Source organism: Dermochelys coriacea, chromosome 2 (assembly GCF_009764565.3).
Source record: "Dermochelys coriacea isolate rDerCor1 chromosome 2, rDerCor1.pri.v4, whole genome shotgun sequence".
Taxonomy (NCBI): domain Eukaryota; kingdom Metazoa; phylum Chordata; order Testudines; family Dermochelyidae; genus Dermochelys; species Dermochelys coriacea.
The window spans coordinates 238,736,838-238,755,934 of NC_050069.1; the positions used below are offsets into that span (position 1 = coordinate 238,736,838).

Below are 19,097 nucleotides of genomic sequence, written 5' to 3' on the forward strand. Positions count from 1 at the left end.
AGAAGCAGGCAGCATTATCTCCCATAAATGTAAACAAACTTTTTTGTCTTAGTGGTTGACTGAACAAGAAGTAGGACTCAGTGGACTTGTAGGCTCTAAAGTTTTACATTGTTTTGTTTCTGAGTGCAGTTATATAAAAAAATCTACATTTGTAAGTTACTCTTTCACAATAAAGAGATTGCACTACAGTACTTGTATGAAATGAACTAAAAAATACTACAGTGAAAGCTGTTTTATCCGGCACTTCACCAGCCAGAAAGCTCTATAAACCAGCATTTCTGATCTTCATTGAAATTCCAGTTTATAGTCTGGTTGGCGCGGGGCCGGCAGGACATTGGGGCATGGGAGGGGGTGTGGAGCATGGGCTCTGAGAGTGAGTTTGGATGTGGGAGGGGGCTTGGGCATGGAAGGTGGTACCAGATCCGGGGGCCGCTCACCTTGGGTGGCTCCCTGCAAGCAACGACCAGTCCTGGCTGCTCCTAGACAGAGGCGCAGCAGGTGGCTCTGTGCACTGCCCCCACCCCGAGTGCTAGCTCTGCAGCTCCCATTGGCTGGGAACTGTGGCCAATAAGACCTGCGGGGACCAACGTCTGCAGGCAGAGGCTCAGGCAACACACAGAGCCACCTGCTGCGCCTCCGCTTAGGAGCAGTTGGGACAGGTCGCTGCTTGCAGGGAGCTGCCCAAGGTGAGCGGTCCCTGGATCCAGTACCCCATAAGCCCTCCCACGCCCCAAGCCACTGCCCCGAGCCCCCTCCCGCACCCAAACTCCCTCCCTCTTAGTTAACCAGCATTTTTTACTTACTGGCTTCCCCAACATGCCGATAAAACAGCTTTTCCTGTATTTGTTCAATCATTTTTAAGTGCAAATATTTGTAATCAAAAATAATAATATAAAGTAAGCACTGTACACTTTGTATTTTGTGTTGTAATAGAAATAGGTATATTTGAAAATGTAGAAAAACATCAAAATATTTATTAAATTTCAATTGGTATTCTATTATTTAACAGTGCAATTAATCGCGATTAATTTTTTTGAGTTAGTCATGTGAGTTAACTGCAATTAATTGACAGCCCTAGTATGAAGGCATGTCTACATGGGGAAGTTAGAGTGGAATAAACTAGGGTGTGAATTTAAAGCACAATAGCTATTCTATGCTAACTCCCTATGTAAAAACTCCTCTTCTGCACCAAAACTAAAGTACACTGCACCAAGTGCCTTTTGGAAGATTATTCTACTTCCAAGATGAATTAAACTAAACCACAGAAAGGCACTCTTTGCAGAGTTCAAGTGTCCACATGAAGAGCTACTGTGAAATAGCTATTCTGCAATAGCTGTTCCAGGTTATTTCCCCATGCAGTCAAGCCCTGAGTGCCTGCAAGGCCCTCATAAATGCAAAGTTCCTCATTGCCTGGCATTCTAAAACCTGACTTTCAAATATTAAGGAAATTAGTTAGGGAGGTGGATTGGACTGAAGAACTTATGGCTCTAAAGGCAGAGGAGGCCTGGGATTACTTTAAGTCAAAGCTACAGAAGCTATCAGAAGCTTGCATCCCAAGAAAGGGGAAAAATTCATATGCAGGAGTTGTAGAGCAAGCATCTCAGAGAGGTGATTAAGAAAAAGCAGAAAGCAAACAGGCAGTGGAAGATGGGAGGGATCAGCAAGGAAAGCTACCTTATTGAGGTCAGAACATGTAGGGATAAAGTGAGACAGGCTAAAAGTCAAGTAGAGTTAGACCTTTCAAAGGGAATTAAAACCAACGGTAAAAGGTTCTATAGCTGTATAAATAAGAAGAAAACAAAGAAAGAAGAAGTGGGACTGCTAAACACGGAGGATGGAGTGGAGGTTAAGGATAATCTAGGCATGGCCTAATATCTAAACAAATACTTTGCCTCAGTCTTTAATGAGGATCTTAGGGATAATGGTAGCATGACAAATGGGAATGAGGATATGGAGGTAGATATTACCATATCTGAGGTAGAAGCGAAACTCGAACAGCTTAATGGGACTAAATCGGGGGGCCCAGATAATCTTCATCCAAGAATATTAAAGGAATTGGCACATGAAATTGCAAGCCCAATAGCAAGAATTTTTAATAAATCTGTAAACTCAGGGGTTGTACCGTACGATTGGAAAATTGCTAACATAGTTCCTATTTTTAAGAAAGGAAAAAAAAGTGATCTGGGTAACTACAGGCCTTTTAGTGTGACATCTGTAGTATGCAAGGTCTTGGAAAAAATTTTGAAGGAGAAAGTAGTTAAGGACATTGAGGTCAATGGTAAATGGGATAAAATACAATGTGATTTTACAAAAGGTAGATCATGCCAAACCAACCTTATTTTCTTTGAGAAAGTAACAGATTTTTTAGACAAAGGAAATGCAGTGGATCTAATTTACCTAGTTTTCAATAAGGTGTTTGATACTGTGCCACATGGGGAATTATTAGTCAAATTGGAAAAGATGGGGATCATTATGAACATCAAAAGGTGGATAAGGAATTGGTTAAAGGGGAGACTACAACGGGTCACACTGAAAGGTGAACTGACAGGCTGGAGGGAGGTTACCAGTGGAGTTCCTCAGGGATCAGTTTTGGGACCAAGCTTATTTAATCTTTTTATTATTGACCTCAGCACAAAAAGTAGGAGTGTGCTAATAAAGTTTGCGGATGATACAAAGCTGGGAGGTATTGCCAGTTTAGAGAGAGACCGGGATATCATACAGGAAGATCTGGATGAAATTACTTTATTACTTGTAAACTGGAGTAATAGAATAGGATGAAATTTAATAGTGAGAAGTGTAAGATTATGCATTTAGGAATTAATAACAAGAATTTTAGTTAAAAGCTGGGGACGCATCAATTAGAAGTAACGGAGGAGGAGAAGGACCTTGGAGTATTGCCAATACAGAGAAGGACTGGGATATGATAAAGGAAGATCTGGATGACCTTGTAAAACTGAAGTAATAGTAATAGGATGAAATGTAATAGTTAAAAGTGCAATGTCATGCATTTAGGGATTAACAACAAAAATTTCTGTTATAAACTGGGGACGCATTACTTGAAAGTAACAGAGGAGGAGAAGGACCTTGGAGTATTGGCTGATCACAGGATGACTATGAGCCACCAATTTGATATGGCTGTGAAAAAAGCTAATGCGGTCTTGGGATGCATCAGGCGAGGTATTTCCAGTAGAGATAAGGAGGTGTTAGTACCGTTATACTAGGCACTGGTGAGACCTCATCTGGAATATTGCATGCAATTCTGGTCTCCCACGTTTAAGAAGGATGAATTCAAACTGGAACCGGTACAGAGAAGGGCTACTAGGATGATCTGAGGAATCGAAAACCTGTCTTATGAAAGGTTTCAGAGTAGCAGCCGTGTCAAATAAATTTGTTAGTCTCTAAGGTGTCACAAGTCCTCCTTTTCTTTTTATCTTATGAAAGAAGACTCAAGGAGCTTGGCTTGTTTAGTCTAACCAAAAGAAGGTTGAGGGGAGATATGATTGCTCTCTATAAATAAATCAGAGGGATAAATACCGGAGAGAGAGGAATTATTTAAGCTCAATACCAGTGTGGACACAAGAACAAATGGATATAAACTCGTCATCAGGAAGTTTAGACTTGAAATTAGACAAAGGTTTCTAATCATCAGAGGAGTGAAGTTTTGGAATAGCCTTCCAAGAGAAGCAATGGGGGCAAAAGACCTATCTGGCTTCAAGATTAAACTTGTTAAGTTTATGGAGGAGATGGTATGATGGGATAACATGATTTTGGCAATTAATTGATCTTTAAATATTCATAGTAAATAGGCCCAATGGGGTGGGATCTGAGTTAGTATAGAGAATTCTTTCCTGGTATCTGGCTGGTGAATCTTGCCCATATGCTCAGGGTTTAGCTGATCGCCATATTTGGGGTCGGGAAGGAATTTTCCTCCAGGGCAGATTGGAAGAGGCCCTGGAGGTTTTTCGCCTTCCGCTGTAGCATGGGGCACGGGTCACTTGAGGGAGGATTCTATGCTCCTTGAAGTCTTTAAACCATGATTTGAGGACTTCAGTAGCTCAGACATAGGTGAGAGGTTTATCGCAGGAAGTGGGTGGGTGAGATTCTGTGGCCTGCGCTATGCAGGAGGTCAGACTAGATGATCATAATGGTTCCTTCTGATCTTAATATCTATGAATCTATGCGAGAGATCAACATTTTAGATTAATTTTAAAATGCATATAACTGATCATCCTCCTTTAGACACTATTTTGACTATTTCTTGAAAATTCCAGATGCCACTGACAACTGACAATTTTTTCTGACCCGTTCAACTCACTAATACTTACTTTTCTTTCAGTATAATACAGGATGTTTTACTTCAAGGACACAGAACTAATTTAACACGCAGTGTAAAAATATTGACATTGTCTCCAAAAGGTATCCGTGAACACCACAATCCACTTATCCACCCTGTATTTATAGTCTTGAAGGCAGTTGCAAATATCCAAGTCCCTTATTTTTCTTCCATAACAGTGTTCCACGTCTCTTATAAACAATTAGGAATTTTTAAAATATTGCAAGCTACAGTTACATTCACGAGTCTGAACCACGTACTTTATTTTGCCACTTTAATTTTTACTACATATATTTGACCGCATATTGTGGTTTGAACATCACCTGGATGTGTTCTCATCTGTTGTTCTTTGAAGCTATCACAAAACACTCTGGTATAATAGATTTATTATACCACTTCTCTGTCCCCTCCCCCACATATGTACATCTGCTAGGCTCCATTTTTTCTCTAGTATAATAGAACAATGCACAGGTGTAATTGCAGCAATAAAAGTGTTAATATCTTTCCAAAGCAGATCACCAATATTTAGTACAACTGATATATCACTCGTTCTTCTTAAAACCAACACTGACTCCAAAAGAACTGTGAAATGAAATAATCAAAAAGCTACCAGCTGCACAAGTCTTTTGAAAACCTGTTATAAGAGTCTGTTTTACAGATTACAAAAACACACAGAGAGGCTTAGAGATAGTTTAAGAAAAAGAATAGAAAAGGAATATCCAGGTGGCTTTTTAACTGTGGAATACAATAAGAGTTTGGAAAATATTACACAGAAATATTACAACTAAAAAACAAGATATTCTGTTTACCAGTTGAAATATACAATATAGTACCTCAGTTCAGTTAGAAACAAGTAAAGCAGGGAGAATAGACAAAGAATTTATGAGGATTTGGTAAATAGGAGGCAACTCAGAGGTTATAAACATGAGATAGGATGCACTCTTTTAGGTGTACCGGTCAAGACTATAGGACATTTTAGAGACTTCAGAAATTATTCTGAAGCATTGTATTAAAGATTTCAATCATTTGCTTAAGAAAGATATGTATTGCTGCCTCAGTTCTCAGAACATTTGGAAAATTACTTAAAGGTGCACAAAATAAATTAATGAGCAATGTGTCTTAGGTGTAAAAGAAATGAAATATTGGGTGACAAGCTAAGCAGTACCAGAGGGATGCCAAAAATTACCATTTGTATTATATATTTTAGGCAAGGATTTCATAGATTTATCAGTGTGATTTAATTTGCTTATCAATATTTCAAAATAGAAAGGTTTGTACTTCAATTCATGCAATGGTAGTCATATGTATTAGACAGTTATCCAAAGTTGTTAATTCAACAGTTTTTAAAAATTATTTTAGTCATTCCCCATAGTGTTTATCATCCCTCAGCATATCATGTCAAACAGCATATAATGTGCCAGATGCTGATCCCAGTGAAGTCCATGGAGTTTTGCCATTGACTAAGGGGCATATGATCAAGGCCCAAGGGCCCAATTCTGCAAACACTACTATCATGAGTAAACGTGCAGAAGTCAAAAGGACTACTTATGAAAGTAACCACTAACACTTGGTAGTAAATGTTAGAAATGGAAAAACTCCCATTAACTTCAATGGGACCAGGATTTACCCATTGTCTTATATCTGTGAAGTTCCATATATGTTTAAAGCACTATTTAAATTAATAAATGATAATTTGTTTTTAGCTGACAATATGTGGTACAATGTAATGTCATCTGAGAGCTACTGTAGAAAAAGTTCCTACCTACTACATGTTCATTTAAAAGTTTAAATGGTACCAGATGTCTGTAATATTTCATTCTTGTCTCATATACATAATATAGAAAGCAGCATAAGACTTTGCATGTGACCAGCAAAGCAATCCAAAATTAAATACTTTCCAAGACCATGAAATGAGCCAAAATACCAGGAAGAGATGGAGTAACATTAGCATGGAAATAACAACAAAATTATTCCCAAAGATGCTGGAAAAACAAGAAAGCAACATAAATCTTGAACACTGAAATAATGGAGAGCCATGGGAATAGTGCATCTCTGTAGAGACCTCGAGACAGATAAACTAATTCTAGGGTCTGGGCTAGAGCTGTGCAGGATAGAGAATTAAGGCTCCCTCCCTTTCCTGAGCTGAACAGCTTGCAGATCTGGAGGTAATCTGGCTCTTTAGGATTTCCTCCAAGATCTTGTGATAGGCAAATTACTGCAGTTGGGGTAAGGGAATGTGAAAGAACTTGCAAACTCAGCTGAAAAAAAGAATGGGAGACATTGGAATTCCTTTCAGAGTGGTAGCCGTGATAGTCTGTATCAGCAAAAACAATGAGGAGTCCTTGTGGCACCTTAGAGACTAACAAATTTATTAGGGCATAAGCTTTCGTGGGCTGAAACTCACTTCATCAGATGTATGGAGTGGAAAATACAGTAGAGAGGTATACATACACAGCATATGAAAGGCTGGGAGTTGCCTTACCAAGTGGGGGTCAGTGCTAATGAGCCAATTCAATTAAGGAGGAAGTGGGCTATTCTCAACAGTTGACAAGGGAGGAAAAATCACTTTTGAAGGGCTAATGAGTTCAATGTAATCAAGGTGGTCCATTTCAAACAGTTGACAAGAAGGTGCGAGTATAAGTAGGGGGAAAATTATATATGCCATCATGTGTCAGCAATGCCCCTGTGCCCATGTACACTGGCCAAGTCTCCATGCAAAAGAATAAATGGACACAAATCTGACATCAAGAATTGTAACATTCAAAAACCAGTAGGAGAACACTTCAGTCTCCCTGGACACTCAATAACAGACTTAAAAGTGGCAATTCTTCAACAACAAAAACTTCAAAAACAGACTCCAATGAGCAACTGCAAAACTGGAATAATTTGCAAACTGGACACAATCAAATTAGGCCTGAATAAAGACTGGGAGTGGAGGGGTCACTACAAAAACTAATTTTCCACCTGCTGATACTCACACCTTGTGTGAAAGGCAGGGAGGAGTGTAAATATGTGCACAGAAAACTGATTATGGCCCCTTTCACATACCTCTGAAACAAGCAGAAATTTACCTAGAATAGGGAAAAGTTTCTTTGTCCTCCATTGGCCAGATTGGGGGAGGGGGAGGGAGAAGGAGAATTGGAGAATCAATTGGCCCTCACACTTCCCGACTTAAAGCCTTCCTAGATTTTTGGGGATCATATTGCCTTGCTTTTTAGCTGCCTGACCACCCTCCCACCATGTAGTAGTAGTCTGTTGAGCTGAGTTTTCAGGATCCTGTGGGTTGGACAGATCACCTATTTTGGGGGGCAGGAAGGAAATTTTTCCTGCTGGATCTAATTGGCAGAGGTCAGTAGGATTCTGGCCTTCCTCACAGCAGTGTGAAGGCACAAATAGGTTAAATAGAGTAGGATCAGGAAGTCTGGCATTAGGAGATAATATAGGAATATTTAGTAAATCACAGCTTGAGTCCAGTATCTAGTGAGAATAAAGCCTACAAGGGGCCAGCTCCCAGTGGTAAATGAAGATCAAGTTTTTCTGGTGGACCTTGTGCCAGTTGGAGAAGTGGAGATCCAAAGTTCTTCAGACTGAGATCTTCTGTTGGCACACACTGCCCCCCTTGCAAGGGGAAGGACAAGAGAAGTCAGATGTGAGCTGTATTCCCATGGTTGGCTGAAGAGGGTCTACTCTGAGTTACTTGTTAAATGGTGGGCGCCCTGTAGCCATGCATTGATCCCAATTAATTGCTTGGTATGGGAGGGGTTGGTGCATAGCACCGCCCCCACACACAGTTAGTAAAGTTGCAGCTTGTTATTTAAATCCATCTTTGTTGAACTTGTTTAGATGGAGAGTTAGTGTGTGGCAAGCAGGGGCCTAAATCTATACACTCACTGCCTGTGTGGACACTGCTATTGTGCACTAAAAGTTCCCTAATATGCCTTAAGCTACCTCCAACTGAGTGATTGCTTAGGGTGCTGCTCTTTTAGTGCATTTAGTGCACTTGTATCCAGTGACCCCCAGTGAGAACCTGGGGGGTCACATCCATCATAATGCATATAGTTTTAGTGTCACAAACCCTTTCCTATCTTCTCCTCCATCTTTTAGGAACTTCTCATGAGTTCACTGAAGCCCTACATTGCAATAATCTCTGCAGCAGAGGAGCTTCTTCAGCAGAGCAACTCCTGATCAAGGAAGCCTCTCTACCTCTCATTTCCACTCATTAAACTATCCCTTCCCTCACACGCCCTCTCACCTGCATGGAGAAGCTTCAAGAACGTTAACTGAGGAAATAAAGGAACTGAAATAAAAAACGGACTAAGTCAATTAAGATGTATAAAGTTTTTGCTGTAATTTCTTCTGGCATTCAAAGAATTATCACAAAACTGAGAACAAATAGTAAACAAAGTAGACAACACAAACACACTGTGTTTAAAAGTGAAATAGAGTATCTCAACAAATGGGAAACAATCACAAGTTACTAAAGAAAAATTATTTTTTGCTCAGCACACCAGCCTGATAGGTCTAAAAGTCAAATGTAAGACCAGGAATATCTCCAAACTGATACGATAGTTGAAATGTAGAAGTGTTAAATAATTAAAATGTAAGAACTGAATAAAAAAATTTCCAATCTCTTTCTCTGGACTCGTCTATTTACCTGTATGTATGACAAATTATATCACTGATTTTTAAGCAAGATGGTCACAGCGAACTATAAACCCAGTAATGACAAAGGATGGTGCCTCCAGCTTCAGATAGTTTCCCGGAATTATTGGCACTACCCCACAGCACCACCAACCACCTTTGGCTTGGTGCCAATTGTAGATATTAGTTTCAGAAATGGGGTACATTTTTAGTCAGACTGAGGCTCATCCCCAATTTTGCAAGCAAAACAGAACTTGATTCTTCAGCTCCCCCAGAACGCCACTATTTGGCTATTTTATGTAAATGGCAATCACCGCACTGGTGCTTTACACTTTATTATACGAAAGGAGAAAACATTGGGTTCAGAGGCAAATTACACAGGCAAATTCCTAAGTCTCCTCACAGATTTACATTTCTTTTTATCTGGCAAGCATATCATGATATTCTATGTACATGGCAGCCTTTTTATTTAAAGAATAATGTTAATTCCTGCAAGATTTCATGTTCAACTGGGTTTGCAGTGGGCAAGTTTGCAATCTGCATTTAATCATATTCTCTTGACTTCCATCAGACAAAGAAAAGTACTGTTATTTGAAATGTAAAATCTACACGTCTTGAGATGTGTGAAAGTCTTACTTGGGTACAATTACATATATCTTTGCTGGCCTGTAACTTCACTGCTCTGCTAGGCAGAAAAATGCAAGAATCCTTCAATGAAACACTAAATCTTTTGTAGACATGCTCTTTTCAAGTAAATGAAATAAGAAATTGCTGACAACTGCAGCTTTTGGGATGTGTATATAGATATGCTGTAAAATGAGGTTATTTGTGTTGGTATATCATGAACATTAGTTGGACTAATTCTGACAAGGTTTAATTTATTTAACTACGTACAAAACACCCTCTCCCACCTTAATGCTTCAAAGAGTAGCTAAAGCTGCAAAAGGTACTTTCAGACTTTACTATCTGCGATCACTAAAGTTCTTGTCACACTTATCACAAGAGCAGGGCTCCTACATGTACAAACTGGGTAATTTTAATGGGACCAGGAGCAGAGGGGATGCCAGGGTTTTTCATGCAGACAACCCTTAACTCTACTTCCCTTGATAAATGTATAGGTTTTTTTTAAATGCATCTTTGTATAACAGGAAATGAACATTTGTTACTGGCAATGTTTTTCTCTACTTTCCCTCTGTTGGTTGGTGCATGACAACTGCATTCCATCTTGCATGTGGCTGTATTTTAAGACACCATCACTATCCTGCCTATCACTCAGGCTCACTACCTGGGTATCATCTTTGACTCAGGCCTCTCTCTAGGTCTTCACATCCAGGCTACATCTAAATCTTGCAGATTATTTCTGCATAACATCTGTAAGATACTGCCTTTCCTATCTACCCACACAGCTAAAACTCTCACCCAGGTCCCATCATCCGATGTCTCAGTTATTGCAATGTCCTCAACAAATTCAGTCTTGCACCACTCATATCTAAGGCTATGATTTAACCATGGGTATTTTTAGTAAAAGTCATGGACAGGTCACAGGCAAGAAACAATAAATCACAGCCCGTGACTTATCCATGACTTATATCATAAATACCCCCAATTGAATCGGGGGGGAGGGGACCCCATAGTACCAGCTGCCGGGGGAGGAGGGAAGGGAGGCCACAGCACCAGCTGCCAGGGAGGGGGAAGCCCCAGGGAGCCAGCTGCTGCTTCTGCCACCCCCAGGACAGCTGCTCAGGCAGTCCCCAGGGCCAGCTGCATCGGCCACTGCTCAGGCAGTCCCCGGGGCCAGCTGCCCAGGGCCGCCAGAGCAGCAGCTGGCTGCAGAGCCAGTCCAGCAGCGGCCAGTGTGGCTGTCTGCAGGGCTGCCTGAGCAGCTGGCCCAGGAGCTAGCTGCTCAGGTGACCTTGGGCTCAGCCACACCGGCAGCTGCAGAAGTCACGGCAGTCGCAGGAATCCATGACTTTCGCGACCTCCGTGACAAACATGGAGGGAGCCCATATCATATCCGTTCAGAATGCTGCTGCAAAGACCATTTTCCTAGTTTGTTGCTTTGATCATATGACCCCCTCTCTTTGAATCCCTCCACTGGCTGACCCTTCTCTATCTTATCAAACAAAGCTACTTATCTTCACTTTCAAGATCCTTTATGACCTATCCCCACCCTACCTATCATCTCTCACTTGCTTTCGAGATGTTGACTCCTGCCTCCAATTGGCCCATGATGCCAGCCTTCATTGCCCACCATTGATATTTTCAAACAAGCACCTTCATACTTTCTTTTATGCTGCCTCTCACAATTAGGAGGAGGCTCCTTGTAAACATTGGCAAAATTACCTCATTTTCTGCCTTCAAATCCCTCCTTACAACTCTCCTTTGTCATGATACCTTCAAAACACTTAACACAATCGCAGTCAAATCATTGTCATCACTTCTAGTGTGTTGACCAATACAGTGTATTTCTTTCCACACACTTGTCAGTTTATATCTACATGTATCTCGTGTTCTATACTTAGTCTGTAAGCTCTTTGGGGCAGGGAATGCCTTTTTGTTCTGTTTCTACAGCACCTAGCACAATGAGGTCCTGGTCCATGATTATGGTTCTCAGATGCTAAGGTAATATAAATAATATAATAATGATGCATGAGCCATAAACAGCTTGAGAAGTGCTTTGGGAAATTTCTGGATGAACGGTTCTCTATACGTGATGAAGTGTCTACCATACACTTCAGGACTCTGTGCTTTCATATAAATATGGGTCCTATAAATGTGTCACATAAATGCGGGTCCTGATCCTGACTAGTCCTGTTGTGCAGTGATCTACAAACACAAAGACATACACTCAAATCAGAAGGTGGAATAGAATCTGCAAGGTTTCATGAGCAATCCAAAATATTTTGATCCTTAACTTTCCCTCTGATTTACTCTGCCCCCTACATCCTGGAATCTTTAAAGCAAATACATAATCCATTACAATTCCACACTTCCATAATCCTTTGTCTGTATGATATTGTAGAAAATTCTGTAATGCCTTTGTTGAAGTGTGAATCTAAAATTAATTGCTTATAAGCAATCATGACCCACTTTGTTTTTCTTTGTATTATAACATTCAGTTCTTGATGATCAGCGTGGACACTGAAAAGAAGAAAGGTAATATGATCTATTTCTCTTTGAACTGATTTTGAAATCTTATCAAGAAGTTTTCAAAACCTAGTTATGTTAGCTGGGGATTCCTGAAAGTCCTGAAGCTTTTGTTTTTGAATATTTGTGGTATTGGAATTGTACACTTTGCAACTCCTGAGTCACTCTAACTTAAAAATACTAAGTTTTAACAGATTTAGGTATATCTTGGTAAGAAGGGTAACAGCAAACATCAATATTAAGTCAGCATTTACCCACTTTTAAAAAAATGCTAAATCAGCAGCAATTCAAAATGCTATAGAAATCTAAATCATTCCATGCAATTTTCTGAGAAACCAATCTGGTTTGTAATTTGGTTACAATAAGTAATCACAGGTTTCAGAGTAGCAGCTGTGTTAGTCTGTATTTGCAAAAAGAACAGGAGTACTTGTGGCACCTTAGAGACTAACAAATTTATTTGAAGTACCTCCTGTTCTTTTTGCGAATAAGTAATCAGTATGGCTGGTTTTTCAGACACATACACTTGTTAGAAAAAAGTACTCACCTTTCCACAACTCCATTCTGTCTCACTTGTACTGTACTATTTAATGTAACAAGACATACAAATCTATTTTCCAAAAAAATATTTAAATTATATAATCTGGAAACTTATAAGGTATCCTCTTAAAGAAAAGAATCTATTTTCAGCTGTTTTTCAATCAGAGCTCCTGTTGCGATACATTACTACCGATCTTGGATGCTAGAAAGTAAACCAGTCAATTAGCAAGTACAAAAACTTTCAACATTGAAATAGACAAAAAACTATCTTGTTGCTCCTGAGAAATCACTATAGTAGTTGGGATTTCAAAACTATATTTTAGATTTTTTTTAACTATGAATCTCAGTGACATGCAAGGAGATACAAATTACCTGCGACTGTAACTCAGTGTAAACTTGGGTTATTTAAATGTCAAGGTCCAGCGGTAAGCAATGGTATGGCTTAATTAAACTTATACATTCCTGTTACTTGCTTTTCCTTCTACACTCTTCTCTTTATACATCCCCATATTGCAGCTTGAAAAGTACATCAGTTTTGACACTCACTCTTTTACACCTAGTACTGGTGCACACCTTACCTGTATCAGACCTTGCATACCACCTCTGCATTTGGCCCATTGTCCTTATGCTGCACTTCCTTCCCACTTTTACTGTCCGAAAGAGGAGAGTTAATTTTTGGGAGGGGGCAAGAGGGGAAAAAGTCTATTGAGAGAAAATGTCAACAATAACATTGATAAATGAAGGGTTTTAGTCCTTTTCCCATGGTATTCATTTAAAAGTTATTGTTTTAATGGTTGCATTTAGGATGAAGAGCTATAACAGATAAATGATAAAACGTTTATCAAATCTGTAAGTCATTCTTATGAGTTACACAGTAAACTATCCTGTTCAGGTTAAAAAAACCCATCTTCAATGATCGATTATATCAATAATTTATTGTTCTGCATAAGAAGGTAAAATGAGATTTCAGGCATGACATCAATGTATGAACTGATTGCAACTTCAAGTATAGAGAGCTGGATACAATAGTATAAAATGTTAACATTTGTTTTACTATGGAACACAGCAAAAATACAATAAAAATATCTGTACTTGGATGTAAAAACATTCAATTATTTAAAAACCAAACAGCACAAACTGAATATGCATAATATTTAAGATGTTTTGTCACCTTTATCCATAAAACCTTACACATCAGAAACACGCAATATATTATTTTTATTGTAATGGAGGAAGTTTATCAACAAGTGGGTTTGTAATTCAGTAAAATGGGCACGCTCTTGTCCAATTAATGAAACTGTCAAGCTAAAACATTCTTTATCTTGACCTAGTACCATATATGGCAGCCTCTACATTTCTTGGTGAGAACACACTGCAATAATGGGTTTCAGAGTAGCAGCCGTGTTAGTCTGTATTCGCAAAAAGAAAAGGAGTACTTGTGGCACCTTAGAGACTAACAAATTTATTAGAGCATAAGCTTTCGTGAGCTACAGCTTATGCTGTAATAAATTTGTTAGTCTCTAAGGTGCCACAAGTACTCCTTTTCTTACTGCAATAATGCTAATTTTTAGAGAGAGATTTACTGGAATGGGCTGTTCCATTCTCCTTTTTAAAACTCATTACAAACTTTATTTCTAGGAGCTTAAAGATTCCCCCACACTTTATTCCTTTTGTTTGTTGTGTGTATACATGATTTTATTTGTCCTTGTTCTCTCACCACCAATACAATTAAATTAACTTCTTGCTAGGAAATAGGTATGTGACCACCCTGTGTTAAATATTGCCTTTGCCACACAGAAGATCAGAAAGCAAGTCTCTCTGTAAAAGGAACAAAGCATTGTGGAGCTTTCAGTCTATTACCCCACAAAGTAAGCATATTGTATGAGGCCGTCCTAGACCCCACCAACATGGGAATAAGTTTTAAAATTGTTTCAAAAAGACATCACACCACCGGCAACAAGCCTGCACGGCAGCCAGAATCTCTGTTTCTCACAGGGTTTTCATACTATTAAAGGGTCTGTTTCCCAAAGGGCAAAAACAGTTCCCTTATTTAAAAGATCTAGTACAATAGAGGTCTGATATACTATAGTTTACTAGCAGTATTAGCATACTGTTTAACAAGACTGACCCTCCCCTGATATAAAAGGATCAGATCTTGTGAGGTGCAGAGCACCCTCAGCTATTGCTGTCTGCAAAAGAAACCGAGAGCACTCAGCATCTTGCAGGCGCAGGCCTCCAGCGATTGCTAAGAACATTTCCCTGTGAAAATAATTACATTTTGAATAGTTAAAAAATAGAGAATATTTCTCCAGCCCACACTTTGACTGTGATTTTCATATAATTAATCTAAACCACTGAGATGTTATTTATGTTACAAACATAAGTCCACCAGAAAAAATAGTGAAATCTGAGAGATATGTATGAAGTTACATTAGGCAGTTCAACTACAGTATACGTGTTAATAGTGAGATACAATATATTTCAATAATTCCAGTACAAACATTCAAAAGCTCTTAATTTTTTGTTGTTGCTGCATTTCAATTGTTTCAAATAATTTTAAACCAAATTCAATGATCCAAGGCCAAATATGCATTTAGGATACAACTGCCAAGAGCTGATGGCTTTATCAGCATATAAACTAAAATATTTACATGGAATGTTGATTTAATTTACAAAGACGGTGTTTCTAATTACAGGTACCTCGTAATTTGTTATTTATAAATGATCACCTATGAGAAATTCAAAAACTTAATATCCTATTTCAACCTTTTCATAAAAATAAGTTTCACTGAATTCTTTTTTCTTACGCTAACATAATATAACTCTGCTTCCTGTTTGAATGCTACAGATGTGATGATTTAAGTTAGCAAGTTCATCCACACACTGTACCTATAATACATATTCACTCGCACAATTAATACACATGCTTTACTCTTTCATTACATGTGTACACACTTGCTGCATATCAGTAGTAAATAAAAAAAAATGCAAGGTTACCTACATTAAATATACATGATTTACCATACATTTGCTTACTCTATTACACAGAAGGCTATCTGAGGTTTCAAATGTATCTGGGCAGTGTTAAAGGTGATAATTTTCTTTGTAGTAAGAAGAAAAGGAGTACTTGTGGCAACTTAGAGACTTACAAAGGTTTAAACTCAAAGAAAAGCTTTCAAATCTAAAACAATGCATTTTGACATTACATATTTTTTAAAGAAATATTGCTATATATTTTTTAATAAAAGCGATTCATGCATTGCAATTGCTTACTCAAATGTCAAAGGTTTCCCCTAATAATAATCATCTGCTAATAAATTAAAAGTATTTTAAAGGACACTAGAGACGTCTGAAGTCGATTTAAAGTTAAAAAAATACAAAAAACAAAAAACCATAAACACTTACTACTACACAGCTATTCTTGCCAATATACCTCTGATCTTATAGATGATTAACTCACAAAGATTTTTAAAATTATATACATTTAAATAACCTATATTTTCCCTTATTCAAATAAATATTCCCAAGTTGTTGTTCTGCAAAGCATGCATGCAAAGAGTTTCAAGACCTGCATACTCAAAGCAGAACAGTAACAGCAGAGGACTGTAGCTCTTTTACAGCGCATTGTACAAGTAAGCCACTGAATACTTTACTTCTCTCTTTTGGTGAAACGTTTAAATACAAATGAACACTAGGATCACTCTGTACACATAAGATAAAGCTCACACTTTTAGGAAAGTAAAATGACCCTTCTTGATACTTAACCCAGTTAAAACGCTAATGTCCATCCTAACCAAAGAAATATTTGCCATTTTTGCCTGTTTTAGTTCTCTTAAGCTCTCTTAGTTAAAGTACTGATAACCTCCAAGTGCTCATGTGCAACTTTATATGACAGTGGCTATGTTTGAGACCACCACAGCATTCAGTATTAATATCTGTGCTACCCTCCATTAACAAAACTCAACTTGGAGATTAACATGTAAACAATAACAAGGCGTTTAGCAGTTTTGGGTGCACTAATAGCTCAGTATATTGCATCTGACTCCATGTGATTTTATTGTCCCCGAATTCTGAATAGGATGGTTTAAGTTACAGAAAAAGAAGACTTGCATTCCAATTACACCAAGTCCTTAACTACATGTCAGTTTGCCAAAGTTAGAAAACCCTTACACCAATTAAATGGCAACCATGCACTTTATTAAAAAGATTATTAACTATCAGCATTTATATTCCTTATTTATATAGTGTTATGAATGCAACCAGCTGACTGGAACCCAAAAGGTCTCTGTTTCCAATTTGTCAAACGTTGTTTTCAGCTCATTGTAAGCTGTGGTGAGGTCATCGTTGACTATAACTTTGTCAAAGAGATGGCCGTACTGGCTTTCCATCATCTGTGCAGATTTAATCATTTCTTGAAAATCTTCTTCCTAAGCAAGTCAGTATAAGAAGTCAGTCAAAAGTACAATTGAATCAGTTCACATCAGTGTCAAATGCAAATCTACATGGACTGTTTTATTTAATTTCATATATTCAGTTTATTTTTCATTAAGCAAGTAGATGGAAATTGTGCCACTGACCATGAACTTTTCAGAAACCATTATTTCAAATTAATTCTCTGTGAATATTTCACAACTAGGTTTGGCCTGACAAGGCAATTCTTTCCTCTTTTCCCTTATAGCAGTGTAATTACCCACTAATTGATAATTACAGAAAAATTTCTGTGGTAGAAATCCCAGTGGAAAAATGTTTTTAGTTGTTTACATTAATGGTGCACTAACAACTGCATTACCTAAGTCTCCGGTTGCTATTAGCAAGGGATTTAGGGGTATGGGCTTTACTTTTTCAAATGTACCTCCAACATGTTTTCTATTTTTCTCTATACATACACGTGTAGAGGTTTTTTTTTGTTTGTTGGGATTATTATTTTTTAACTAAACAAAAGTAAAAAATTATAGTAACTGTGACTCTTCCCGAGGTACCCCAGGGTTGTCAGGCATCTCACTATCACTTGCCCTTAGTATGAGGAAGTTTTGTCTGTGCTTGCTGGGGATCAGCTCCCTGACTCCACTGGCCGTGGGAAACACAAGCACTCCCATTTTGCCCAGGATGCGTTGTCCCTCTGCAGATTAGAGATAGGCACACACCAGCCCCTGAGCATCCCCCTGGCATGTCCAGTCCCTGGTCCACTGGACACACTCAGAATTTAGAGATTTGCTGCTCCCAAAGGAACAGTACCTCCCCCATCTTACCAGTTACACCTTAAGATCACAGCTCCACTTAACATGCAGCACTTGCATATGTTTACGGTGAAAACAAGCAAAAGTATATTTAACAAAGAGTAGAGAGCCCAATGATAGATAGATAGCAAGTAGAAATATTGGGAACAAATGGTAACATATAAAATAAAAATATAACATGAACTCTAGAACCTAGACTTATTGAACTAGTTACTGTCATGTCTTGTAGAACAAAAGCTCACCCAAAATCCTACCAGCATATTTCAGCCAGGTTTGGCTATGATCTTCCATTCATGAGACAAGTCACACAGTCAGACTGCCTTCTCAGTAGAAAAGATCCTGAGTGTCTGTACCCTCAATTATACCCCCCACTCCAATCTGTTATCTTTTCTCATAGATGCCCTTCCTGGTTGTTTTTTCCCTGTGTGCTTCTTTCTTGTCAATTTTACAATCTCTTCATTAGCACTGGGCTCAATCCCTCGATAAACCTAGATTGTGAAGCAGACAATACACATATGACCAGCCAGAGAGAGATAAGCATCTCTTCCCTCCTACCAGATAGGAGCATGTTTATCACTTTCTGGTGACTTGCCTTAACTCATGTACCTTAAGAACATAATTTTAAGTACAGATTCCTAATTTCTAAAACACTGTCCATACTTACATTTTGCAATGATTATGCCAACTAGTGGGCTCTTGGTAGAGATCTCACATGCCACCCTTTGGTAAACTTAATATGCACATCTGAGCCTTCAAATACTAAATGCTAAAATGCTATGCGCCCCCTCTGTCAGTTAGCACTAAAAGGTTTCTGGGTCACAGTAATATCTAAATTAAAGAAAACCCAATGTACCTTCATGAAAAAAGAGTTCTGCTACTCAAGTGAAAATCCTTCTGATTTTTCTTAACACTGTAACAGTATTATTTATGCTGAAGACAATAGTATTATTTCCTCTAAAAAATAATGTTTTGCTTGTCTGAATTTTGATAGCATGAAATGAAATAAGAAGCTAAGAAAGTCCAGAGTAGCTATGCAAAAGTGATTCATGCAATTAAATCACTCTACTAGGCTTATGGCACTAGAGAGACTGGCCATGCGATTTACCCAAACACAAATAATATGTATACATACACATACACACTTAGAATCATAGAATATCAGGGTTGGAAGGGACCTCAGGAGGTCATCTACTCCAACCTCC

At 38.5% G+C, this 19,097-nt stretch overlaps 1 protein-coding gene across 6 annotated transcripts in view; it reads right to left on the reverse strand.

The window, feature by feature from the left end:
- Positions 1-13,574: 13,574 nt before the first annotated feature.
- Positions 13,575-19,097, reverse strand: part of MPP7 (membrane palmitoylated protein 7) — a 340,879-nt gene continuing 335,356 nt past the window's right edge. For all 6 annotated transcript variants that reach the window (XM_043509503.1, XM_043509502.1, XM_043509504.1 and 3 more), the window contains one exon: positions 13,575-17,085. In XM_043509503.1, the coding sequence (XP_043365438.1) occupies positions 16,906-17,085 (180 nt within the window). In that variant the 3' untranslated portion in view covers positions 13,575-16,905. The remainder of the gene's footprint in view (positions 17,086-19,097) is intronic.